The sequence below is a fragment of the Natrix helvetica genome (assembly GCF_964273705.1).
Source record: "Natrix helvetica genome assembly, chromosome: 8".
NCBI classification, from domain to species: domain Eukaryota; kingdom Metazoa; phylum Chordata; class Lepidosauria; order Squamata; family Natricidae; genus Natrix; species Natrix helvetica.
The window spans coordinates 21,003,483-21,030,644 of NC_138559.1; the positions used below are offsets into that span (position 1 = coordinate 21,003,483).

The 27,162-nt window shown below is 38.1% G+C and overlaps 3 protein-coding genes across 4 annotated transcripts in view; all 3 read right to left on the bottom strand.

Annotated features, from left to right (window-relative positions):
* The window catches only part of ADAMTS8 (ADAM metallopeptidase with thrombospondin type 1 motif 8), a 489,092-nt gene that overhangs the window by 415,013 nt on the left and 46,917 nt on the right, over positions 1 to 27,162 (bottom strand). The gene's annotated exons all lie outside the window — the stretch shown is intronic.
* SNX19 (sorting nexin 19) overlaps positions 1 to 27,162 on the bottom strand; it is a 395,229-nt gene that overhangs the window by 62,833 nt on the left and 305,234 nt on the right. The window lies entirely within an intron of this gene.
* Positions 53 to 25,490, bottom strand: ZBTB44 (zinc finger and BTB domain containing 44). 2 transcript variants are annotated; one of them, XM_081961096.1, is made up of 6 exons: positions 24,951 to 25,490; positions 15,982 to 17,042; positions 10,220 to 10,304; positions 8,422 to 8,585; positions 7,080 to 7,380; positions 53 to 5,243 (listed from the first exon to the last, which is right to left on the bottom strand). In XM_081961096.1, the coding sequence occupies exons 2-6, from the start codon at positions 16,997 to 16,999 to the stop codon at positions 4,961 to 4,963; spliced, it is 1,851 nt and encodes a 616-aa protein (XP_081817222.1). In that variant the 5' UTR covers positions 17,000 to 17,042; positions 24,951 to 25,490; the 3' UTR covers positions 53 to 4,960. The 2 variants fall into 2 exon arrangements, with proteins under 2 accessions (XP_081817222.1, XP_081817223.1); XM_081961097.1 differs by having other exon boundaries at positions 5,100 to 5,243; positions 7,297 to 7,380; positions 24,951 to 25,488.

Here is a 27,162-nt window from a genome sequence, read left to right on the forward strand (position 1 = left end):
AGCTGTGACATGACAAAGAAATAATGCTGCAAGACAGAAATAGTTACTCCGTAAAACATTAATGTTTTAATGAAAAATCTTAGCATTGTGTTTCTATCCAAAGACACTCAAAACTAATTTTTCTTTCTGCTCAATTTTTGTCTTATAATGGGATCAATCGCTTTTTTAAAATTTTGAAGGCTTTTTTTTTAAAGTTTAAACAACCAGGCTAGCAAAAAAAGGTACCCAATACATATTCATCTTATATCAAACAAGCTAATATTTCAGTACAAGGTAACTATACATAATATATACATTACACAGAGAATCACAAAAGCAAACACTACAGGCTCAGAACAAATCTTGAAAAAACCATGATATTCACATTGATTACAAGAACTCTAAAAATGATTGTAACAGTGAAACGGCACTTTAGTTTACAAAAAGTCACAAAAATATATATATATATATATATATGTATATATAGCCACCAAGAACTATGGGTTCCTTAAAAATACTAATAGCCAGATATAGTATATAAAATGTAAAGTGTATTTCAACATTAAAAAAAAACCCAAAACATTTGTCTTCCCATTAAGTCAATCAACATGCTAAAAAGCTTAGCTACGGTCAACACAGACAGCGGAGGGAATTCTTTTTGAATGAGATGTGACTGGTGACCAAGGACTGGCACAGTTAAAGGGGAAGGTTGATAAAGTCACATGCTAGAATGGCCCTTTAGGAATTGATTCAGTCTTCTAACAACAGCTTTATCTCCTTCCCTTTGCAGTTTTTGTAACAGCCCAGAGACAAGACAGGTCTGCAGATGTTGGGCCAGGAAATACTCTCTCTAGGGCTGTAGTTAGAATAAACCAGCAACATGCAGCATTATATATTAAATGAAACAACAGTGCCATCCATTTCCCCAAACACTCCAGAAAAAGCAGCTGGAATATGTTGATATAATAAAGAAAAAGAGCCAACTTTAAAAACGGCGCATTTTTGCATCTTAAAAAACAATTGCATCTTTTAACAATACCAATTATATTCTGTTGATCAGCCTGCCTACTTGCCAGCCAACTTGCAAAGTATGGTAGGACCTAAGCAGGATTTTTCTTTTTTAACATGGTCTGAGATCAGTGACTGAACAATATTTCATTTCGCCTTTATTAAAATCAGAAAAGTAAGCCTTGTTGTCTGCGGAAAAGCAGCAAGCAAGAAAGGAAAAAGGTTTGTTTGCATTTAATGCTATCCAAAAACTCCTGATTGCCATGTTGTCAGGATTCAGATTTAGCCCTCTGCCACCTTTAGACTGGTGAGAAAAAAATTAGTAACCCTCTCCCCACAAAAGAAAAGCAAACAAACAGGCCAACGCCATTACTCAAAATTTTGCATCATTAAAAAAATACAATTTTAATCTCTTTGGGGACCTGGGTCCTAGGGACTATAGTTTTATAAAATATAATATATATATTTATATATTTTGCTACACCAGCACTGGTTACTTAAAAAAAAAAAAAAGAGATTCACATTTACACTTTCCAGACAAATGGTAAGTGCCAAAACTAGAACTATTCTTAAAGACATGAACTGTTGCATTTGCATTAGAACTGGGAGCATAAAATTGGTCAATCTGAAGAAAGAGATTAACCGATTAAAAAAATTAGTTGTAAGAAGCTGGTGATAGAATATTTGCAATCCAAAACCGGATATTTTATAACAGCTTGAAGAAAATATGGAATTGTCTGTCACGAGCACAAGCTTTTCTATCCTCCTTGTGTCTTATGGGAGAAGTCAGAAAATAGGACTAAATAATCTCTCTTCTCTTTCCAAACTGAATTTGGGAACAGATCCTTTCCATGGGAATATAAACCTTTCTCCCAATTCATTGGTACAAAAAAGCCTGAATTGCATACGTTTTGACTCTGGGAGCACCATATTACAGAGGGACAACCTGAATAGTCAAGCATATATCCTAGCAACTTTAACAGACCGTGTCGCCTAAGTTATGGATACTAACCTGTTTTACTAGTAATCACCTGTTACTGACAGGCATTGTCCACAAATAGAACCCCCCCCCCCTCTTTAGTATCTTGCAAAAAAGAAGCTTAAATCTATTAAGTTCTATTTCATGAAAGTTTATAGAGAGCTTTTTAAGTTCACTACTGGGCCATTTGGAAGCTGTTATATGAATCTTTCTCTACAAGGAAGACAGTAGCAATATCTTGATGGGATGCAAAGGTTCTCCTTGAAAATTCAAATTGGAATGGAAGGGGGGGGAAATCACCCATCATAAACTGTTGCTAAGGAGAGGAACATAATTTGCTGCCACTGCTGGCCAGGATCCAAAAGTTCAGGATCTAAACAAGACTCCATGGGTGCTCTGTGAGTTGGGAACAGTTTGCCACACTGCTTACTTAAAATAGGCTGTGCACAGGGCAGGGTTTATATTTTCAAGTTAAACGCGTGTGTTGCTGAAGACTTGATACCCTTCTGCTTTTAGACTCCGAATACTTTCCTTGTTGCATGCTTCACTTTGACCGCTGCTCACTAAAGTATGCCTGTCACCCTGGCTACCTTCTTCACATGTCGAGTCAAAGGGAGGAAAACTTGAAAAAATAACTTTGTTCAACAACAAGTAGCTCTGAAGATCGGAAATACTTATGTGAGGAAAGGTTTCACTTTGAGGGTGAGAGAAAAGTGAACGAATCCCCAGTTGGATTTGGAGCTTTTTAAAATCCTGAAAATATCTCAGGATATGGAATTTTTGTGTGCGCTATGACATAACATGGTAGGACAGGAATTACACAAATGTTTACTTTTCTGTAAGGTAAAATGTACCTTTTACATTTCAGGAAGCCAACTTTGTTTTGGTGTTATTTTCAAAAAGCGCTCAATTTTTTGAAATGTATTTTAAATATACATCATGTGCTTGAGCATATACCAAATATACAACCTGCACTAGCAAATTGCTCCCCATTACTGATCTCATAAGCAGTAAAATGCACTGTGTAGGTCAAAAATGTCTCTGTGGATTAAGGTTAGATAACCTCACAATTCTTGCAGGACTGTTTGTAAAGTCTATTATATTACACTGATTTGCTCTATTCTGTTTAGATCTGAGGTAACCAATTTGCAAAACTTTCTTAATATTTATTATATTTATTTTACATTCATCTATTTTGCTTAGAACTCAGTTAATATGTCAGTGTGATTCCCCCACTCTCCCCCCCCAAAATGTGTATTTTAATTTAGATGTTAAGACAACTGTTTCAATGAAATGTGTGACTAAATAGCTTCATCCTAGATATATGGAAGAAAATAAATAGCTTAATAATTAGTAAAATCACTGTATGTATAGTGTAGCCAATGTCCTCTTTCCTGATAGGAGTTTTATTTTACTTAATAAATATTCTGAAACATTCCAACCTGAAAATATCCCTTACTAAAAACATTTTATTTACCAATCTGGAAGAGTGACTTAATTTTTTATTAAAATTCATTGGAAGAAAAATCTATCGCATAAAATACTTTAAATTTAATCTTTGTTAATAAGTATATCAAGCCCTTTAAGAAGTTGCAGAGAAGTGCAAGAAATAGTCTCCTTGGATTTGGTGGATTTGCTAATTAAAAAAAAAGAAATTTCTTTGAAACTATTACTTTCAAAGCGTCCCACAACCGTCATTCACCACTGCGTAAATATCAGTGCTTTTACAGTTATTTAAACATTTCCCCCATTTATTGTGTTCTATTATATTCTTAGTCTGATAACATGACATTCGAATTATTTATGTCCCCCTCATAAATCTCATCCTTAAAAAAATAAAGATGGTTTAAAGAAACCCAAATAGAGAAGAATAAAATATTACATATCGTTTTTAGACTTACCAATAACATGCTGGCAACAAAACCAAAATTGCTGGCCTATAAATGCCCTTTGTTGCCTTTAGAATCCTTTTAGGGGAAAATAATAATTTGGTGATTGTTTGCTGGACCTGTGCTTGAAGTCAGAGTAATGGCTTTTACGAAACCAGCTTGGCAAGGGTATATAAACAATTTAGAATAGGAACATTTTACCATTGCAAACAGGTCTTTTGTAAACAACTCTCACTGATTTGAAATTCGGCCTCTAAAGGAAAATAAATGGCTTGTTTTACTTAAAAAAAAAACACAGGCTAATAAAATTGCAGTAAATAGCACACACATTCAGGCGTAACTTGAAAAGAGCACATTTAACGCGCCAAGGCGCTTTTGACTTTTGTAAACTCACTTCTCATTATACTTTCCTAGCATCCCAATTTGCTCAATGTTAATCAGGGTTTCTTGATGGCTCAACTTCTGAAAATGAAGTTTTTGGATAAGGCCATTTGCATAAGAAGATTCTAGAAAGGCATGGCAAGCACAGGTGAGCATAAATCCACCCCACCCGTTTTGCCAAAGCCAATGAATCATCCTGTTTTAACAATGTGCTTGCTACTGAGCTGAAAGACTAAAAGTGATTCCTTCTAACTAAAGAACGAAACAAAACAAAAATCAAATATCTATGACACTAGTTATTTAATTGCTTGAACTGGATACTGTAGTCAAAACAAATTTCAACAGCCATCAATACCTTTTTCCTTAGTGAGGGGTACTGCGAAATTAGGGTGGCAAACCAATGCCAAAAGCTATTAGGCCTAATTTTACACTTGGTGTGTGCTCGGCTGCTCTTCGAATTTAACCGTCTTATTCTGACCAACTCTTTCCTCTGCATTTTCAAATGCTTCCGCACAAGGGACCGTTTAAGGTGTGAAGAATAGTGTAACATTTGTTGCAGTTTAGAGCTTTCAAACAGCATAGCTTATCAAATGGAAAGGGGTACATTCACTCCGCCCCCCCCCCCTCCTGAAAATTAAATTAAAATGTACAAGACCAAAACACAGGCACTTTCCAAAAAGACAAAACAAAAAAACAAAAAAACAACCCAAACCAAACTTTTGACTTATTCGATAGTGATAGACGAGAGCCCGGCCTTTGGGAGCTCCTCTCGGCTGGCATCGGTACTCGAGATGGTTTTTGGCTGCTCTGGCAGGTCTTCTTCCTTTTCTAACAGCCCACCCAGAGGCCCCAATGGGAAAGTGCTTTCGCAATTCTGCGTCGATGAGACCTGCGAAATAACCGGCATTTGGACAGAAGAGCTGCTTTCAAATCCATGCTCTCCTAGCTCGTACTGGCCAAGAGTCTCTTCATGTTCTTGGTTTAAGTAGTCTGGTACTAGGAAGTCACTGAAAAAGGGGCGAAAAGTTGGGAAGAGGTTAGCAAGACACAGGTTGACGCTAACTGCAGCATTACAGCTAAGCGAAGGATTATCTACTTTGCCAAGGAATGAGAATGGTCTGATTTAAACAAAAGCACAACCTAGCATTGTGATGCCTTTCAGATTTATGTGGTATATACCGTGTTTTCCAAAAAATATGACCTACCCCCAAAGTAAGTCCTAGCTTGGTTTTTTACATGTGCATCCAATGTAAGCCCTACCCCCAAAACAAGCTGTAATTAAGACCCCGCCCACTCCTGGGTGCACAGGTAAAAATTAAGCTAGGGTGGGGATGGGGAGGGTGGGTGGAGGTGCCCTACTACTTACCTTCAGATAGTTGCAGCCAGGCCTTGCACACCTCAACCCACTTCTTCTTCCAGCAAGGCATTCCTGAAGGCCTCCGCAGCCAGTAACAGGAGCTTTGGATCGATCCAGAGCTCTGTTATCAGCTACAGAGCCCTTCAGGAAAACCTTGCTGACCTAGCCGGATGAAAAAGTTCCTGGCAGCAAAAAGGAGGCAGGGGGCGAGGCATGCAAATGAGGTGAGTGGATGACATTCCTCCCCCCCTGAAAATAAGGCCTGGCGTCTTTTTTGGTGGCAAAAGAAAATATAACACAGGGTCTTATTTTTGGGAAAACACAGGTATGAACAACTTTAAAGCTTCTGGACCAACCGAAAGCCTCCTTCACAAAAGAACACATTTAAGGTTGGGTGGCACAAAGCTGATAATTTTAAAACGGGCAAAGTAAACTTTTCTATGATTGGCGGGCTTTGCAGTTCTACAGAGCATAGTCCAGGTAAAATAAAGCAATTTTAAGGTTCTGCTTCCAAAGCACCTAACATCTACAAAGATCAACGTTGGCGGTGCTTTTTCTTTCTTTCTAAAACTAGTCTGACTACCTATTTCAGCTTAGCTGCATTTCGTTCTCCATCAAGGAGGGTTTAAGGATAAGTAGGTTTTTCAAAACATACTCCGGCTGCTTCATTGCTTTTGGATGCAGTTATTATAGAGCAATTGAGAAAAGAAAAGCAAGAAATGAAGATTATTGTCAGGAAAGCTATTTTTCCCCCACCTGGATGGGAAAATAAGGTATTAATGCAAAGCAAACTACAAGCAGCTTATTTGTTTGATTACTTGAAATCCGTATCTACACTGACTGATAAATGTTATAGTTCAAAACACTGACACAAGGCAGGGCCACAATTGCAACATGGTATTCTCTAAATGTACTTGGCTCTTTTTAGTTTCTGACCAAATGGCCTTAACCAAGTTGGCTGTGGATTACACAAAATGGAACCCAGCACATCCTGAGGGTGCCATGATGGACAAGATTTGAATTCTACCCTGGACCGCAATAAACCTGGCAACCTGACAGAAAAGGATACTACAGGTTGCTGTGAAATAGTACAGGTAGTCCTTGACTCACAATCACAATTAGGACTAGAATTTCCTTGGCTAAGAGCAAGGCAGCTGTTTATAACCTTTTCCCCATGATTGTTACACAAACCACTGCAGCTGTTAAGTGAATCACACGGTTGTTAAGCAAATCTGGCTTCCCCCGTTGATTTTTGCATGTCAGAAGTCAAGTGGGAAAGTTGCAAATGGTGATCACGTGACCCCCCCAGGATGGTGCAACAGACCAACCATAAGTCACTTTTTTCAATTTTATTGTAGCTTCGGTCACTAAGCGAATTGTTGTTAAGTTGAGGACTACCTATACAAAAGAGGGTTTAGAGGGAATGAAAAAAAGGTATGTTGCCCTAACAGTTTCTTTTTTTTTTCTTTTTTTTTGTGCACCTCACCTGCTCTGGAAGTAGTTTGCTAGCTCTGACGCTTCATGGTTCAGACTCCTCAGATGAACGATTAAATTTCCAGAGTTGGTGAACATGGCGCCACATGTTTTGCACTCGTAAATCCGAGGCTTGCGGATAATGTGCCGGGAAACCCGCATGTGGTGTTTATATTCCCCGAAGGAAGTGAAAGTGGCACTACATATCTGGCACCGGAAACAGCGTTTACCTTCGTGCTTCAGGCGATGCATCTTTAGCGAGTAAGCCCGGGTGAACTTTTTCCCACAGCGGTCGCACTGAAATGGTTTAATGCCTGCGAGAAGAATAAGCAGAAAATCTTCACCACTGAAAAGCATCGGGAATACCATTCCAGCCCTTTCTAATGGCAACGAGTTGACCTATTTACACCGAGGCGGTGTAAATTTCTAAGAACAAGAGGATAATTTGGTCAAAACTTTCATGCAGTGGATGCTACTTCCCCAAAAGTCAAGTATTTAAGTCTTTGAACTATTCAGACACCACCGTTCTCTTATTACATAAGAGAAAGCACATTTGTTCAGCGCAAGAATAGATGAAAACATGTTAAGCCCAGCAGTGGTGCAGCTTATTGGTTGTAATTTGTGGTTTAATTAACCACAATTTAATTTTGTTAATTTTATTTTGACTTGGGTCAGGGGTTTGTAAAAGTTGTCACAAATGGAGTGATGTATGAAGCAAAGTCAAGAAATACATTAAAAGTTTGTTAATGATTAAAAATAAAAGAAAAAGCATAAATCTGAGGAACACACAGGGGCCTCTTAGGGGAGATATCTGGCATATTTATCTGGAACAATTATTAACTTGACTGTGTTAAACAAATTTAGAGGAGAAAATCTTATACTTATGTAAAACATCTTTCCTATATTGCATGAAGCCAGGATTCAAGGATTCGACGGAATAAGAGAAATACCTAAATGTTAAAACCATGTTTTGATGCATTTGTTACCATGTTTTTATTTCCAGAAAAAAAACTCATATGAAACAATCTGCTTTCCAGTCTAAATTCTCAGGCTTCCAGAAATCAAAGCTGATTTTTTCTTCCATTTTATTGCATTCCTCCAATAGGGACCATATATTGCTTCAAAACATTCAAGTAGTCCTCATTTAGCAACCAAAACTGGGACCAGCAATCCGGTCATTAAGCGATGGGGTAACTAAGTGAAAGTGCAACTGTGCTTACAGTGTGACTTTACAGTGCCGTGAAGCTAAGACCCGTGAACTGTCACTGAATGAGGTAAGTTGCTAAAGGAGGACTACCTCTGTAAGCTCCTGTTCAAACGATATCTTTGGGGAGTGGACCAAAATATATCCTTACCTGAGTGGATGAGCATGTGCTGTTTTAAGTTCTGAATACGGGTGAATCGAACACCACAAGTTGGACATTGAAAAGGTCTGTCAGGACCATTTGGGCTAGGTCTCTCTGTGCTACTGGTTGTAGGAGCAATGTAGAGCTGGTAAGGGTATTGGACATTCTCCAGTCTGAAGAAGCAAATAAAGAACTCTTTTAGTAGCAGATCAAGAGGAAAAAGATCAGGTGTACAAAATACAACACATATGTATTTCAAAAAGACAATAATAATGACATTAGGATCAAATACAAAGATTCAGAGATCACAAAGCATCAAGATCTGAAAAATGAAGTTGAAAGACTGTGGTAGACCGGGTGGTTCCAGTGGTTAAACTGGATGCTGTACCAAGAAATCTAGGATGGCATTTAGAAAATCTGTGCCCTGACAAATTTTCCATCTGTGAGTTGCAAAAGGCCACACTGCTTGGACTCACACACTACACTGATACCTAGGACATCTTAAGTTCTTGGGAAGAACTTAATGTGTACAAAGGCCAACATCAGTGTTGTGACTTCTCCTTGTTGCGAACAGATACAATACAACAAAAACGAACTTTACTAAACCATATTAAATGACTGATTTCTGAATGATTGAAGAAGGTAATTTTAAACTAAGTGGAAGTCTTGAGGAAAGAGATGGGCCAATGTATAAAAAGAAGAGAGTTGCACTTAAAATACCATCAGTGAACCTGGTATAAAATACTGGTTATAATAATCATTTCAACAGCTGATACTTGAGTAATTTAACTGGTGTACATTTGGAAAGGTCAGAACTCTTTTGTGGGCACATAATGTTATACAGTCATATCTATTCCAGATAATGCTGTTTAAACAATCCTGGTGCTGCACAAGTGTTATGCTTTTAATTTTGCTTTTTCGAAAAAAACCACTTATTGGCCACATCAAATCTTTTAACATGTTAAACTTCTTCTACCTCTCAATCTGTTTGGTAGATATTCACTCGTATTTTTAAAAAGTGGGTAATGTACTTGACTGAAAGTATGTCCCTAATGTGGACTACATAATGGCCCAGATTTACTCTGTTCTGCTAATTCCCACTTTAACAGCTCTGCAACTATGTATTTGTTATATTGCAAGCCGACCACGGTGTAAGCTTAAAAACCGAACATGTACATGAAAAGGAAGTTAAGATTGTGGGATGCTTGATGTTCTCTGGGCTTTGTTTTCTTCAATGCCTGTAACAAAAGAACCAAACTCAGAGACCATCAAAGACCCCACAGTTCAACCCTGAGCTACAAGTATTCTCTTCTCTTGGAAGCTAGGTTGTCATAAACAGTGGCTGCCTCAAGGTCACCTAGGAAACTATATGTCTAAGTAGTATCCCAGCTTGAAAATTCCTTCTGCTTAGGAATGTAAAAAAATAGCCTGGTGACAGGCAGTGTGGATGGTGAACATTGGAGCTTGCGTTCATGAACCTCATGTCTTCGATCTCATGACTGGCTACTGGCTCTGAATTCCACTTGTTTAGAAAATCATGCATTTCTCCAGGGATGGTTGAATTCAAAGGAGATCTGTCATGTTTTGTCACCATCTTAGATGACTCAATACAGCAATCTATCTACAAGGATCTACTTCCGGTGTTATACATTGCTTTCCTCCAGCCTGACATTGTCTATGTCATGGGATTGCCATGCTTGGTAACCTGGCCAACTATTCTACTGGCTGGAAATTCTAGGAACCATAATAGAGACAAAATGAAGAAGGCTGTTCTGTAGAATGCTTTGTATACTACATTTATACGTACCGGTCATCGTCTTCCACATGGATATTCCCACCAGAAGTACTTTGGAGTGTTGGTAATCCTTCAGTGACACCTTCATCTATTGAACCTGAGGGCAGTTAAATAAAACATACACATTAAGTTACAGTTTAATGGAATCATAGCAATGGTTTTTTTTCACATCCTCCTCACAAGCTATCTTGCTGCCAAATTTAAGAATTCCGTTATAACTCAATAGGATAACGATGTAAAGCAATCTGCGTAATTTATAAAGAGCAAACTTTAATCAATTTGGCCTATTTGAATTCAGGAGATTTTTCAATTGGAAGAAGGCTTAGATACACATTAAGTGGAGGCAGGAGTGTGATTAAATAGCCAGTTTATTGTTTAAACAATGCCCAGGGAAGGACATATAACAGGCCAAACAGTACAATGCAGAGGTAGAAAAAAATAATTGCAAAGCTCACAATCTTCCTCATAACTTTTCCCCAGTATTGATGCCAGATTTGTGTTGCTTATATTTCAGTACATCCCAAAGGGTCCTAACTGAAGTAGTGTGGGTCTAAAGCAAAATTAATGGAAAACACGAGGATTTGCTGTCAGTTAAATGTGCATCATTCATTAGTATTGTGTTTCCACAATACTGAAGCCATTACAAAACTGTATTACCGGGAATGCTGAAAAGGTGGAGGAGGAAATTTGTTAAATGTGGTGATATTATTACTCCCTCAATATAGTACAGGTAGCCCTCGACTTACGACCACAATTGAGCCCAAATTTTCTGTTGTTAAATGAGACATTTGTTCAGAGAGTTTTGCCCCATTTTACAACCTATCTTGCTACAGTTGTTAAGTGAATGGCTGCAGTTGATCAGTGAGTAACCTGATTTAAGTGAATCTGGTTTCCCCCATTGACTTTTGCTTGTCAGAAGTTGCAAAAGGGGATCATACGATCTTGGAACACAGCAACAGTCATAAATACGAACCAGTTGCCATGCATCTGACTTCTGATCATGTGACCATTGGGATGCTGCAAAGGTTGTAACTGTGAAAAATGGTCATAATTCACATTTTTTTCAGTGTCATTAACTTTGAAAGGTCAGTAAACAATCTGTTGTATGTCGAGGACTCCCTGTACAGCCTAAGAGGTCTTTTTACTGTGCAGGTCATTTACTGGAAACCAAATTCCAAAGCAGATTACTATTTTGGATTCTGAGTGTGTGATATCTTAAGCCACATACATCCAGTTTTCTAGGACAGACAGCTCTGCCGCTATTTCTAAGGAACCAGAGCTTGAGTGATTTGCTATTAACTCATGGCTACAAACAGAACTAGAAGTCCCACTTAATTCATTTGAATTTATTTCTCAGTCAGTACGATCACGATCAAAGTTAGGCTACTTATATTGTTTTGGAATTGCTAAAGTAACTTGTGTTTAAATGTGTTTCAAAATTGAAAGCTGTGGCGATCTGGATATTTACAGAATTCTGTGGGTATAGGTTTCCAGTATGACACTGGAAAACCATTAGGGCTGGAAAAATTGTTTTTAGTGTTTGACATCTACGAAAAAGAAACTAGCATCAATTTAAGGCACTGACTTTTGAGTAACTGTAATATGCTGTCGTTCTCCATCAATGTCTGACTGCTTTAGAAAACAATGAGGGAAAGCAAGGACCATTGTTCAGTAATGAGACAAATGTCCCCAAAACATGATTGTGGATTCCAGTTCCAGGCGCCTTCATTTAAAGGATTGTCAAAGGCACACAATTGGAAGGATCCTTGTGCCAGATCCTACTCCTGGTTAAAGCAGATTATCTTAGATTTTTAAAAAAGGAAAAGGCTTCCTTGAGCCAAACTTGAATATTGATCACTACAGTTAAGACCATTTCATTTCTGTTACCAACAATAATCTCCTCCAAGATTTTTTTAAACCTCAGTATAGCCCTGAATCTTTCATTTTCTGGTGGTTCAGTTCATGGACTATCAGGTTTGACTTTGCTTAGCTTTTCTGAAGTTCATTTAGATGTTACTACACGAATCAAAAGCCTTAGAGCATAAGGCATATGTTGGCATATTATATTTTAAATATTAAGGGTACTGTTAAAGCTAATTGAAAACGACTGGGCGGTTTGGGTATGTCTCCAGTTGCACTCAAAACAGTATTTATAAAGTCTTTTATCATATGACCTTTAATTATGCGTAAATGAGATGCTAGCACAATATACTGCAAGAGAACGGGGATGGAGATGTAAATCATAAAACTTGAGTTGGACCTGTGGACTGTATAAGTCAACAGGTCTAACCTTCTGCTAAATGCTGTGGAGAAATTAAAACATCCAAACAAATGACAATCTAGAAGTTATACTGGTAAAGCAGGGGTGTCCAAACTTGGCAACTTTAAGACTTGTGGACTTCAACTCCCAGAATTCCCCAGCAATTCTGGGAGTTGAAGTCCACAAGTCTTAAAGTTGCCAAGTTTGGACACCCCTGTGGTAAAGGCATTCAATTTGATGTTAATATAATGAAGATAAAGTGCAACCTAGTGGTGGCTAAAATTCCCAAGGCATTGAATGACAAGCTGATGGGTGATTTTTTTTTCTCCTGTTCATGTATCCATGCAGTAGAGCAAAGCAAGCCGAATCACTCTTTTCTTCTCTAATAAATGTAGTATTTGAAACAATTTTATGCATCAATTTAAAAAAGGCTCAAACGTCCTACAAAAAATTGAAATAAACCAGTCCCCTTGGAAAAGCATTCCTAAAAGGATCAGAAGTGGAGGAAAACAAACTTGGGATGCTAAATTTTTACTGTAGCTATTTTCTGGACTATGTCTAAACTACTGCTGACAAAGGAATCCTTTTCATCAATGAACCTCTTTTTTTTTTGATGCAACCAGCAACTTGTCTACAACTATTTGATATCCCAGAAAACTGTCAACACTCAAGCAGTCTTTTAAGTTCCTGCATCTTCAGACGGAATAATACAATGAGTTATTATGAACAAAGGAGCATGAAAATCAAACATGTTGTTTGTCCCAGCTCTGTATTGATAGCTTTGCAGCTGGAACCCCATTGCTCCCTTTGATCTTCATGCAAATGAGAAAATTCAGTTGGCATCTCCATGCATGGCCAAAGCCTGCATTCTTTTTTGCACAGATTCAGCCAAACTGATCAGGAAAGATTTTGTTCACCATGCTACCTATATAACATAAAAATGCCAAATGTCTTGAATTTTTAATCAACACCGATGGTACACTCACTACATGGATTTTTTTAAAAAATAAAATAATAACAAACATGGCAGGTCTGAGATGTTTAGTGAGATGATCTGTTTTGATAAGCAATGATATTTGGGTAAATACACTTGAAATGCATGCCTGATTTCCTTATTTTGGGACACCACATTACTTTTAATGTGTAAAGTGTTTATAAATTATATATTCAGTATCAGTGTATTAAATAATATTTGACTGTTTACAAATAAAAAAATGTTTCTGTTGATAAAAAAGCATTTTGGAAGGTTTTTGTTTACTGTGAGAATATTGTTCCAAGCTTTTGCTTAACAAATTAACTTCATTTAAAAAGCTATGATTGAGCTTAATAAATCAAATATTTATTATTTATAAGTTATTAGTTGCATTATAAATAATACATGGTTTTATAAGCATGCTGCATTAAAATATTGTGTATTAGAGTCTATCTAAATTGTTTTAATTATTTGGCAAACGCTTTCTGATTTACTGTAAATCACAAAGCAATGATGGAAATTGGTGTTTTTAATCAGAAACAAAAGAAATTTGCTCTTTGATTTCTATTTGCATCTGCTCACCTTTTCTACTCTAGAAATGACTACCATACTTAAAAATACTGTAACATTCCTCTGAACGAAGATGCAGTAAAGTAAATAATCATTATACATACATGGTGCTCAATATTTCTGGCCTGGTAGGTTCATTTGATATTTTGAGAAATGCTGTAGATGTTCTGATCTACCCAGTTAAGAATGGCTACAATAACTGCCTTGGGAGACATACCAAACCCTGATTTACATGCCAAGGTTGCTACCTTCATCCCCTTCTAGTCTCATCCCATTCCAGGATACCCCATATGACTCCATTTTATACCTGTCATTTTTCCAGACAGGCGCGCCCACAAAACTAGGCAGCAGATACCTATTATTTTGTTTTCTACAATTGCTTAAAAGGTCCATTCCAAAACCATAGAGACCTGTAGAAATCAAGAATGAAGCTGAGACCAGCCCTTTTGCTTAGGAACCTTATTGTTCCATGTTTAAATTTAAATATTCATTTAAAGCAAAATGTCAGGCAGGGTAAGGAGTGTTTCATGGGCATAATTAGTGCCCTAGGTAAATTGCCTCAGGCAGGGCAATTTAAAGAATCTAAAAATTCAGGTCCAAGTCCTCCAAAATAGACTTGGTGATGACATGGGTAGTTCCTAAGAAAACCAGCAAGAAATTGAATGAATATGAAAATTATAGCAAAGTATGGATTACTAAACTATGCTCCAGATCAATAGGATTTCTTTGGAACATTCAAAGGACAACCTGAATCAGGATTGGAAGGGATCTTCCTCATACAATAATGTAATTCAACTCCTTCTCATTCAGCTATAATAGCAAGTAAAATACCACAACCAAAGACAACAAATGATTAAAAAGAAGAACAATTAAAACACGTGCACATAAACAATTCTTGCGGGGTGGAATGGGGAATGTGTGCAAGGCAAAATGCAAGTTTCATTGTCACAAGATGTCCATATTCTTGATGTGCGTTTAGGGCACTTGTATAGCTTTCCAGAGGCTTCTGTGGGAGGGGTTTTTCTTAAACTTAAAAACTACACTTTCCCTCTTAGCAAGTGATTTTAGCCATTTGTTTCCTTGACAAGTCATTAAAAAGGCCTTGTCCTTATTTCACACAATTAAATCTACCTTACACTGCTCCAATAATGAATCTGTATGACTAACCACATGTCACTGGAAATTTATTTCCTGAACTCCTGTTTCCATGTGTTGAATAGTATGGGTTGGCTTACATTAGTCTGGTAAACTAGCTTTTTTCCAAGGGCTGCAGGAAAATAATTTTTGCCTTTCTTATTAATTCACAACATTCACCTTTGTTTTTCTTCCATTTAAAAATTCACAACTGCTTACTCAAAAAGAAAAAAAAGAAAAAACAATTTAACTTGAACGTGGCCAATATCCATTGTTAACATAACAGCTATTCAAAGTATGATGCAAAAAAAAAGGCAATATAATTATACTGAGGCATTGCCACTGCTTCCTCAAAGCAGCAACGAAACTGAATTTCTTTGATTTAGGTGTTTCTTCTTGGAAATTTCAAAACAGAAGGAGCAACTCTTCTCTTCTTGCCTTGCTGTACAAAGTGTAATAACTCGCCAGGAAATAAGGCCCACTGACTCAAAATAACTTCTAGTGTAGATTGGTCTGGCTTAAATACTTTTAACTGTTTTCTACAGAAAGTATCTAAAATGGTTTGTGGGAAATATTTAATATATCACACATCAAGGCAATTATTTCTGTGCACGGCAAATAAAGTTTAAAATTGCAAAAGAGATTCAACACTTCTGGATGACATGAATTTGACAAATCATTTTTGTTTGAAATACAGTGAAAAGGTCATCTTTATACAACTTTGACAAGATATGGTACTGGCATTTCTTGTGAACCACTTGCATACTCAGAATGAACATAAAAAAACCTCAAGCTCTAAGGAAACAATGAAACACCCATAGATTTAAGTGATTCTACCTATAGAAGATGACTGCGGACTGATCAAAAGATCCTCCTGAACTTGTTCACTTCCAGGGACTGTCTGCTGGTCACTCAAAGAACTTTGGGATGCACTAACAGGCTGAGATACTTCCTCGTGTACTTCTTCATCACTCAACCTTTCCACTTTTACACGCACATCTTCTTCAATCACCAGGGGGGAGCTGGTTTTTGTGCTCTCACACGTCATATAATCAGAAATTCTTCTAGACGCTTCAGATGGACCAGGCACTTCTAGAGTCCGAGAGTTTTCTACCTGTTTCACTTTTTCTGTCTGGAGCCTTCGGTCAATTCCAAAAGGGAAAGTCCAAGGAAAAGCTAAGGAAGAGTCTACAGGATGACTTCTACTCTCTGCATAGGAAGCTGAAGTAGTCAAAACTTGTGGGGAGTTTGTCTGGGTGTTACATTTAAGTGGACTTTCTGGGGACATTACAATATAGCTTTTACGCTTCCGCCGTGATTCTCTGCAGACCGGAATAGTTCTTTCGACCACGCTGCATTCTGAGGAAACTGGAGAAAGACTGCCATCCCGTGATGCAAAATTGCAGTTTGCGCTGTTTTCCTGGCCTGTATCGAGCACCTTTTCTTGCTGACTATTGGGGGTGTTCCATAAAATACTTGACTTCATAAACTCAGAACAGGTGCTAGCCACACTGAACATTTGCATATAGCTAGCAGCAGCCAAGACGTCAATAATGTTTTCAGTGTTAATAGACAATGTTGCGGTGTAGGCGTATTCCAGAAGAGGCAAAAAGCCAGTCACAGTCACGTGATGCAAGTCAAGTACACTCTGGCTATCATCTTCTGCTTGGCCAACCAATTTGGAACGGAAGAAGTCACTGCACGCTGCCAGGACTACCTTGTGTGCTCTGAAGATTTTATCTTGGACACGAATGGTGATGTCACAGAAATGTCCATCATTACGTAGCATGTTCAGCTTTCCAAGCATCTCCTGGCTGTGAGCTGGGGAGCTGTGGGTAAATGTTTTGACGCCCATTTTACTTGTTGTATACTTGCTGCAACAAATATTCAAAATGGACCTAGAGAAGAAAAAAAGGGGAAAGATTTTTCAGTCATGTAATTGTGTAAAAAAGCTAAAACTCTGGGCATTAAAACATGCCATTAATGTGTGCTTAAGTGAATGTTAGTTAAATAATATTTTTGTGTTTGCTAGCTTGGTGAAAATATATTGCTTGTTTATCAATTATATCAAACAAGACATAAAAGACTGAAATGTATTTGGGTCAATGGAAAATAAAGGCTGTATGTAGGAATTATTTTTATTAACAAAAATCTGTTTAAACACAGTTGTGAATGCTCCTTTCCTGTCTTCCTTTGATGCTATGACAGAATCATTGCTTGATATAGTCCCTGAACAAGGCCAAACTGGAGTTAGTTTAAACAATGGTAAAACTTATCTACAGTAAGTAAATTTTCAAGAGATTGCAAATAGTGCAAATATTGTAATGGAATCTAGTCCAGCATTGCTAGCTTTAAATATGGTTTGCATCTGCTATGATTTTTACAGGAACATACAATAAAATTTTACATTTCCTGTAATCAAATAACTATTGATAATTGGTAAATTACTGGTAATTCTGCTGCAATAGGAATTTTGACAAATTATGATCCAATCATCTTTAATAGTGTACAACTGTGCTTGCAGGAAAGTTTAGAAAAATACAATATATAATTATTTGAAATTTGAATTGTAATAGTTAAATACTGATATATAACATTCTGGACAGTTATAGTAAACAAAGGCATTATGCTAAATCTTGCCTTCCACTGTAACACACATTGTAAGAAGCTCAGACTTTGTAAGTCCACTGCTTCAGATCCTTATTTAATCATGTAGATTAGAATTCAAGCTAACATAGACTCACAAATAATTAATCCTGTCAGAGTTCATTGCCTATTAAATAAGTGGTCAAACATGATTGAAAATATGAAAGAAAAACTCTTTCAAAATATTAAGACACTGTGTCAAAAGTATTTGCAGTAATCTTTTTGACATAATAAAATCACATGAGGTGAGTCAATAATATTTCCAAGTGTTGTTAAGAATGTAATTGCTCCATTTGATACCACTGCTGCTTTCAGTAATACTCATGGATTTCTAAATATAGTAGAACTTGCTCCTTATACTAAAGTGGGCATTTAAGGTCACTTTCTTAAGTTGATCTTATCTGAAAGATAATGTGTAGGCATGGCTGCTCATGTTTTTAAAGTTATACAATCCTAGATAAGTCTTGGGGTGGGGGGTTGATTATATATGTTACAGGTCTGTGTAGTATACAATCTACTGAAGTCAGGTGGATTTAATGTGTCTGTGTATACGCAAATATAATAAGATATGGTTGGGATACTCAAAACAGTACACAGTAAAGTATAAAAGTCAGGCTATAATCACATACACAGCACATACAAAATAATACCCATTGAGTTGAGCAAGTCTAGCAGGCAAATCCCAGGCATATTTACTTACATAATCCTGCCTTTCATTTAGGAACTCAAGGTGACATATATAACACAACTGTACTGCCTCCTGTTTTTCCTCATAATGTTCTAGTGAGAGAGATTCCACTGAGAATGCATGGCAGGCCCAAGATAGCCAGTGAGATTACTTGAATTAAGAGCAACTGTAGGCAGATTTTTGCTATATCCTGCCTTTGCTTAAGGTTGTGTACACAGTGCGCTGTCTTGTCCCCCCCCCCAACAAAAATCATATGAGAGAATGGTCACCCAAAGTCATCCAGTGACCTTCCTTAGATGAACTAGAATATGAATCTTCTCAGTGCAAGTCCAACAGTTTAACTATTACATTATTTATCTCTACTGATTCTCTACATTAAATACATATCCAATGTGGCCCTCCTAATCCAGTCTAATGCATAACACATTATTTTTAATGCACTAATAAAAATCTACAAAATAAATTCTTTGGCCTGAGTTTTGAAAAGCTATTGCTTATTTTTGAAAAAGTTATAGAACTATGTTAAAGTCTGGGTATATACATATATTTTAAAGAATTATAGAATAGAATAGAAACAATGTTAAAAATAGCAAAATAATCCTGTAGTATAATAAACTAGAATTACACTCTTAAAACAAATTAAAAGGCAAAAATAAAGAAAAAGAAAAACCAAACATCTAAAAGGCCAGATAAATAAACATTTTAATCTGGGTCAAAAGAATAATAATTCTGAATTAATACTGTAGAGATAAGTGTTTTACAAAGACGGCCAGAATAAGAATAAAAGCTCTCTGAAAAGCAAAACAATTGTTAGATTGTCCTGTTATGCTAAGTCAAAGTATTTGAAATAACATTATAGACATGATTAGTATTTTAGTGGAAAAAATAACACATTAAACTATAATCAAAGCTACATTTTGATTTAAAAGTATCACATTTAATGATGGTTTACTATGTTGCAAAATTATAGGAGCCCTGTGCTTGACTTCCAATGGACAGTTACTGTAACACTTGCCAAATATTGTATAGCCATCATGCAATACTTATTTCAAACAATTATTACTGCACTAATTTGCACATATACTGAATTGCCAGGAAAAGCACACATCAAGTAAGTTCCTTTACATGAAGGAACTTTCTAACCATAACATGTTGCCCCTTTTAAATTTCTGACCTGAACTATTCTTCTCCCATATCAATCCATATCTCTCATCTCCCAGCCTGTCTAAACTTAATTGTTATAATATTGTCTTGCTGAAACATTCAAGGTGTGTATGCTTTTGCTAATCCATCAACTTCTACTGACATCAGTTACTTCTGTAAAAGAAACTGACTTTCAGGAATCTTGTTCAAGTTCAAACAAGACAAGCATTTGGTACTTGCTCTCGCCCTTTCTACACTGATTTAACTTTACAATGAATTAATTGTCTGAATGGAACCGTATATGAAATGTTTTTGGATAGTTCATCTCAAGCCAAAAATTTGCTTGCCATTCAGGATTAACACTGTTAGGCCAGCACAAATTCACCTCTTTTGAAAATGCTGTAAGTTCAAAAGCGATATGCCACTATTGCTGGGGGAGGGGAAGAGATAAGATCAATACATGAAGTTAATGATTACTTAAGCAGATTTATCTAAGTTCTGTACTTATATGTTCCCTATAGCAGTAGCCAATCTTTCTTCTTTGCTCTATCCTATGAAAATACATGGTGCTAATCAACAGTTTCTATTTATTGAAGCAATTTGGAAAATGCTTTTGTAAGGAGTTTATCTCAAAGCTATGCAAACCAATATACAGCCATTTCTGAATTTTAAAGGTTACTTCATTAATGCTGAGATCATCCTGTTTTACTTCACATGCATCTAGAAACAGGCACTAAAATTTCTGTATTCTGCCTGCACTAAAATCTCAATAATTCCAGCCCAAATTAACGGGATGGTAAGGTAATTGTGAAGCTACTTAGGACTTCACATATTTGGATAACATTTTATGTTTAGTTTTGTGTTAGCTTATATTTGAGCCAATCTATTATTACTGATGCAAGAAACTATGATCAAGAATTTATGGTTTACCATTAAAACAATAAACAATTCTATACAGTAATGATCTTTTTAGCAGATCTATGACCGCAATAAAAATTTGATTTCTCTCTCTCTGAAGAGAAATCAAATTATAACTGCCCATAATTTTTATGAATTTTCTAGTCAAATCTGTAAACACAAAACTATGGATTCAGAAATCCTTATATTTTATCCCAGTAAAGATTAGTGGATGACATTAATTAATAAGTGACTTTTCAACAATTATATCTAATTCCAGGTTTAGAAGGAAGTAGTTTAAAATAATATTTCTGTATTATGCATTCAAGTGTTCAAATAACTTCTTGTGCATGATCTAATTGTATCCCTTATAACAATTCTTTGAAGTTAATGTGGACAACTGGTGTTAAGAGTTTTCCACATGCACTCTAAAGTTTGTACAATCACATGTAAAGGATTGATTATATGTGTTTGTGTGAAGGAGAGTAGAGAGAAAGAAGCTTAACCATTTGTCCCGGGCTACTCTTACTTCTTTACTGCTGTTGGTGTCAAAATGCTAAAAAGATGCTCCAAACATTAATGCCATGTTAAATCCATCACAAAGTAGGCTAACAGTACGTTCTGTTTCAGCAATCCTCCTCAAAGAACTCTATGATCATCCGTAGAGTACTTTTATAGCAGCTGCCAGAAAATCTGCTCACACTTCTCAAGGAGGCCCTGTTAACAACGGCCTTTAATGTCTTGGATGGGGGCAACTCATGCACAGAAATGGCAGACCCTCATAACAGGCCTTTAAGGCTAAGGCTGCTGGAAAGGCAGTCAATACAGTCCCTCTACTACAGAAAGGATTTTGAGGTTGAGTGTGTGGCTTGCTTATGGCCACCTAGGGAGAATATAGGAAAAGTGAGATTTAAAGTAAGGATTTCCTGGTTTATAGCTTCCTCTGTTTAGCCAGCATGCTGTCCAGCACATTTATTTCTTAACTTATTCTTCTTCCCTGTACTTAACATATTTTTAAACCAGTAGGATTTTGGCGCAAAGAGAAACACTATTGAAGTCTTAAAATAATTATGATTATTAGACATAATTTTGTCTAGTAACTATATTTTAGTCAAATCTACTTTACGAAGAGGAGGTCAGGCCAAAAACATAGCTGTTTTCTTTCTTGGAATAAGAGTAACATTATTCTTCTTGTAAATGAGAAAAGCATTTAGAAAACCAAACATGAATTGAGACTCTTTCAAATATTTTTGTCATAAGATGCATTATCATAAATTAAATCACTTATAAAAAGAAAACTATTCCTTCAAAAGTATTCCATGCTATATTTACTCATCAGATTATTCTAATCTACAGAGGGATAAAAGACTAAATTAAATATTGTCAATTTTGACACAGTTACTACTTTTATCAAATCCAACACTGAGTAAATTTTGCAAGCTCGAAAGTAAATTTAAAAACCATATGGCAAGAAAAAGAAAAGAAAGCAGGGATATAAACTCTGAATCTACTGAAAGTCAATTAAATTTTCACCTGCCTAACATATTCTATCTTGTAAACCATACAGCCCTTGGTCTTTCAGCTGGAAGTTAGAATCAATCACCCAGTCAGCTAATTTCTCAGCTAATTTTATTACTTTAAAATGTGTCTTTACTTACATAGGATTGTACTTTTAAAGAGAAAACAATTTCCCTCCCTTTTAGCCAAATCATGACTCAGTTTGCTTTAATTGTCTCGTCTAAAAAATGACATATATTTTAGGCCACGTCTGATGTGGACTTGAAAAAAGACAAAGTAAATAAACAGTTTTAATGAGGGTGTTCCTTTTGACAATATTATATTAAGTAGCAAGTGATCCAGGAGTATCACAAACAGGGGATCAATATGATGTGATTAACAATTCCATGACTCTATTGGCATAAACAAGGCTTTAAAAAAACACAACTTTTTGCTGTGAAAGTAGCCACTGAGCCCAACAGATTCAGCCGAAGACACATCTAATAAATAAGCCTCAATCAACCGATGTTAAACACTTTATTTTTCTGGCTGTGAATACCTAACCAATGCCTATGAAACAAAGCACTAATAGTACAGTAGACATTTTTTTCTTGTTTTGTTCAGTAGGCATGCAAATATGTGTACACATTTATATCTTGTCTATTAGAACAGATCTACTGGATAAGCCCTTTTGCTAGAATGAAGTGCACTATTAACCTATTGCCTTTTCGTAGGAAGCAATCATTATTCTGAGACCATAGTAAAAATAAACATTAGTAGTCAAGATTTTAAGCAAAGAGTGATATGCTCTGATGATGGGTATGAGCCTGATTTTTACAAAATAAGTTGTGGCAGAGTTTGATTGCTTTAGCTTAATACATAGGAAAATATCTATTTTGGCTAATGGGTATACTCAGACTGTTGTGAGTGCCCTCACAAATTAACTTCCATAAGAGAGTTGAAAGGACAGCCAAGCATGATTCTGCATGGATATGTCCAAGTAGTTTCCTTGGAAACGATGAAGTGGTTCTCTTCTTCAGCTGAAAATGCTTGAACCTGAAAGTCTCTCACTGAAGCACTAATCAAGTCTGACCCTGCTTTGATTTTTTGACATCAGCCAAAGTGGGCATTCTATTGACAAAATGCCTGTCATGGTGATTTCTGGCGATCGTAAATTTCATCAGAAGGGAAGCTATTGCAATCATGTGTACAGTACTCTCTCTGCTGATGCTCTACCACTCCTGATTGTGAATACTGAATCAATGTCACAAAACAAAATGCCATTAGACAATAGATATTTTTTTCTTGTTTGTTCATTGGCAGGAAAATAAGTATATTCATTTATACCTTGCTCTATTAGAACAGAACTATTGGACAAATCTCTCGGCTAGAGTGAAGTGCACCGATAAACTGATGTCTTTTGGTAGGGACAAGTAATTATTTCATTATATTTGACTTTTTACTGGTTAGTGCATCTTCAAACACAGCATTAGATTGTACCTACTGTTTTTATTCTGCAATAACAGAGAGACTATTCCAAACCACAAGGCATTTTGGAAAGAGGAAGATGGTAGCTCTTCGTTTTAACTTAAAAAAATTCTAAGAGATCCATAAATTTAAGCAGGTTAAGGATCCACCATTACTGAAAATGAACAAGGCTTGCATGCTGGACAAACAAGGGTGACTCATGTCAGCATAACAAAAATCAGTCAAGGGGACCATAACAACATACATACACAATGTGGCATCAGAAAACAGGACAGGAACAGAAAACCAAGCAAATGAATGAACATTCTTGACCAGTAAATAGATGACCAAAAATGAAGGGTTGAGCAAGACGCACAGGCTGACAAAACCACAGGTGTGGGGAAGGGAGAATTCAAATTATGCCAAAACATGTAAGGACAGACTCTTTTTTTAATGGCACCAATGGCGTCTTCTACCTGTAAAGGTACAGGTTCCCCTCACACATATGTGCTAGTTGTCCCCGACTCTAGGGGGCGGGGCTCATCTCCGTTTCAAAGCCAAAGAGCCAGCGCTGTCCGAAGACGTCTCCGTGGTTATGTGGCCGGCATGACTAAATACCAAAGGTGCACAGAACGCTGCTACCTTCCCACCAAAGGTGGTTCCTATTTTTCTACTTGCATTTTTGCCTGCTTTCAAACTGCTAGGCTGACAGAAGCTGGGACAAGTAACGGGAGCTCACTCCATTATGTGACACTAGGGATTCGAACCACCGACTTTTCTAATTGAGAAGCTCCGCGTCTTAGCTACTGAGCCACCACGTCCCTATCTTCTACCTGTACAGTGACCGTATTTCCCATGCAAAAATAAACGACAAACCTGTAAAAATGAGCATACCGCAAAGAGATTCCCAAGGACATGAAAACATGTTCGTTACTTCGTTTTACAAATTCCAAGTGCCAAACCAAAAAAATCCTGTCGGGAAATAAATGCCAGGAGATAACCCTAAAGGACACCATTCCTATCATGTACCCCTATTGATGTATCACACTATGCATTAAAATGCATCACTGGAAAGCCTGCCAGGATGGGGAGACCTACTTTGGCAGCTTAATCTCCACCTTGGAGGGGGGGGGGTCCCACAGAGGCCATCCACGCCTTTCCCAACCTTGAAACTTCCTGCAACCCCCCCCCCCTTCGCTTTGGGGGCTTCCTATAGGAAAACACCTCCCCACACACCATAGTTAATGAAGCATGAATTAACGGCAACAATGTTGCAAAACCCGCATCTGAGCAATCCCATGTCGGGGTGGGGTGAGTGGGTGTTAAGGGAAGCCCCCATCTCGGGCATCAGCGCGGACGCAGCGCCACGGGGGAGGCAGGGATGCTCCGGCAAGGGGAGGGGCCAAGGGGCGGGGCCTAGGATCCCCTCTCCCCTCCCTCCTCCCTCTTTCCCCTCAGCCTCCATTACCTGCTCTTGGCGAGGCCCTCCTTTCCCCGCGCCAGGCGGGCCGAGAGCGGGAGAGACGAGGGGGGTAGGTCGGTCAACAAGCGTAAGGCCCAGCTTCTCCTTTCCTGGGCCCCCCGTCCCGGCTCTTCAGCTCGGCCCCCGCAGGGCCATGGCCGCCGCCGCCGCCGTCGCGGCTTCTTCTGCTGAGGGGCAGGGGGGGAAGGTGAGGAAAGGAGGGCCCCCCGCTAAGGAGGAGAACGAGTCCCGCGCGCCGCCACGCAGGCGCTCTCGCGGCGTGAGCGGGGAGGTGGGGGCGGGGAAAGGAGAAGGACGGTGGCGGCGCGGGGCCCGCTGGAGGGCTTCGCGCGCGGGGGCCAGGCGTTCGGGCTCTCCTCCCTCCTCCTCCCCCCGCCCTCGCCTTTTTTCACGCGGAGCCGACGAGCCGAGCACTTTGTTTGTGTCCCATAATGCAACGCGGGGCGGCGGCGGGCTGAACAGAAAAAAGGGAGGGAATCGGCGCGAGGGACTAAAAAAAAAAAAGGAGGGCGGGGGCAAAGAGAAGAGGCCGTCAGCGTTCGCCCGAGGGGGCGGAGCTTGTGGCCCTCCAGTCAAGGAGCGACGCGCGCTCTCTCGGCTGACCCTTTGAAGCGGGGGCGCGCATCGGGGTGGGGGTGGGGAACCGGCTGGGGTTGTTTTCGCCCCGTGACGTGGTTTAAATCCCTGGAATGAAGCAGGTGGCGGGAGAAGAAATAAAGAAATAAAAAAGAAATAAAGGAGTTTTTCTTTTCTTTGAAAGGTGTATTAGAATACATTGGGTAGAGGGCAGCGCCTAGACCGCACGTTTGTCTATTTCCCCCCCTCAAATTTGCCGGGGCCGCCGCCTCCACAGGCTCTGGGTGGCTATTACACAACCCAAAACATGGTTAAAAACAAAAGACACAAACAAAACGGGATAACACAGACACACACACACACACCCAATCCCCCAATGCATTGATTCTAGGCCTGGCACAGAGCCCAGGAGGTGTTTCACACAAACGCATAACCCACAGAATTTTCTGGTTCGGTTTGGTGCCCCGAGTCTTGGAAGTTGGCTGAGCTAATATATTCAAATACATAAATATATACATTTATAAATGTGCATATGTATATTTTATGTTTGTGTGTGTGTGTGTGTGTGTTGTGCTGATAAATAAATAAAGGGAGACTACTATAGATCTATTTCAAGCTATTTAGCTCTCATCAGCTAGCCATACCCTTACTGGGATTTGAACCTAAATGGCTAGCTGATGAGAGCTAAATAGCTTGAAATAGATCTATACTAGTCTCCCTTTATTTATTTATCAGCACAAATACAACACAAATATAGAAAGGCAACATTAAAAATAAAAATATGGTTTTCTGCCGGATGGTTTTCTGTAATATGCCGAAGGACAGAAAGGGGGAGTAGTGAGCTCCCTCCCATATTTGGGCATACCAGGGGTTGTAACACAAATATATATACCCCTTCCTGGGGTTCCCAAAAATATCCTATGTACAGTATAGGTAATATCTATTTACACACACAGGTATATGTGGGTGTGCATACCTGTTTGTAAATAAATATACATGTACATACCTTTACGCTTAAAAAATTACGTACAGGTAGTCCTCGATTTAAGACCACAATTGAGCACAACGTTTTTGTTGTCAAGTGAGACATTTTTGTTATGAGAGTTTTGCCCCATTTTGCAACCTCCCGTTCATCAGTCGTTAAGTCAGTAATCCAGTGGTTAAGAATGTGGCTTCTCCATTGACTTTGCTTGTCAGAAGGTCGGGAAAAAAAATCACGTGTCCCTTGGACACTGCCACGGTCATAAATATGAACCAGTTGCCAAGCACCTGAATTATGATCAAGTGAGCAAAAAGATGCAATGGTTGTAAATGGGGGAAATGGTCATAAGTTCACTTTTTCAGTGCCGTTGTAACTTTGAGCGGTCACTAAATGAACCATTCTATGTCGAGAACTACCTGTACATTCCACAGGCATATTACATAAATAATAAAACGGTGTTTTATGCTGTGATTGTTCTTAGATGTCCCAAGAAAAGAAAGAGAAAAACATCCACATTTTATAATTTGCATTGGATAGTTGATGAATCCAGCCCTGGGGATGCTTTCCTCTTAATACCTTCCAAAATCCTCTTCAATTCCCCTGGGCTTGGCTGAGACACTCCTTCCTCCAAATCTGAAA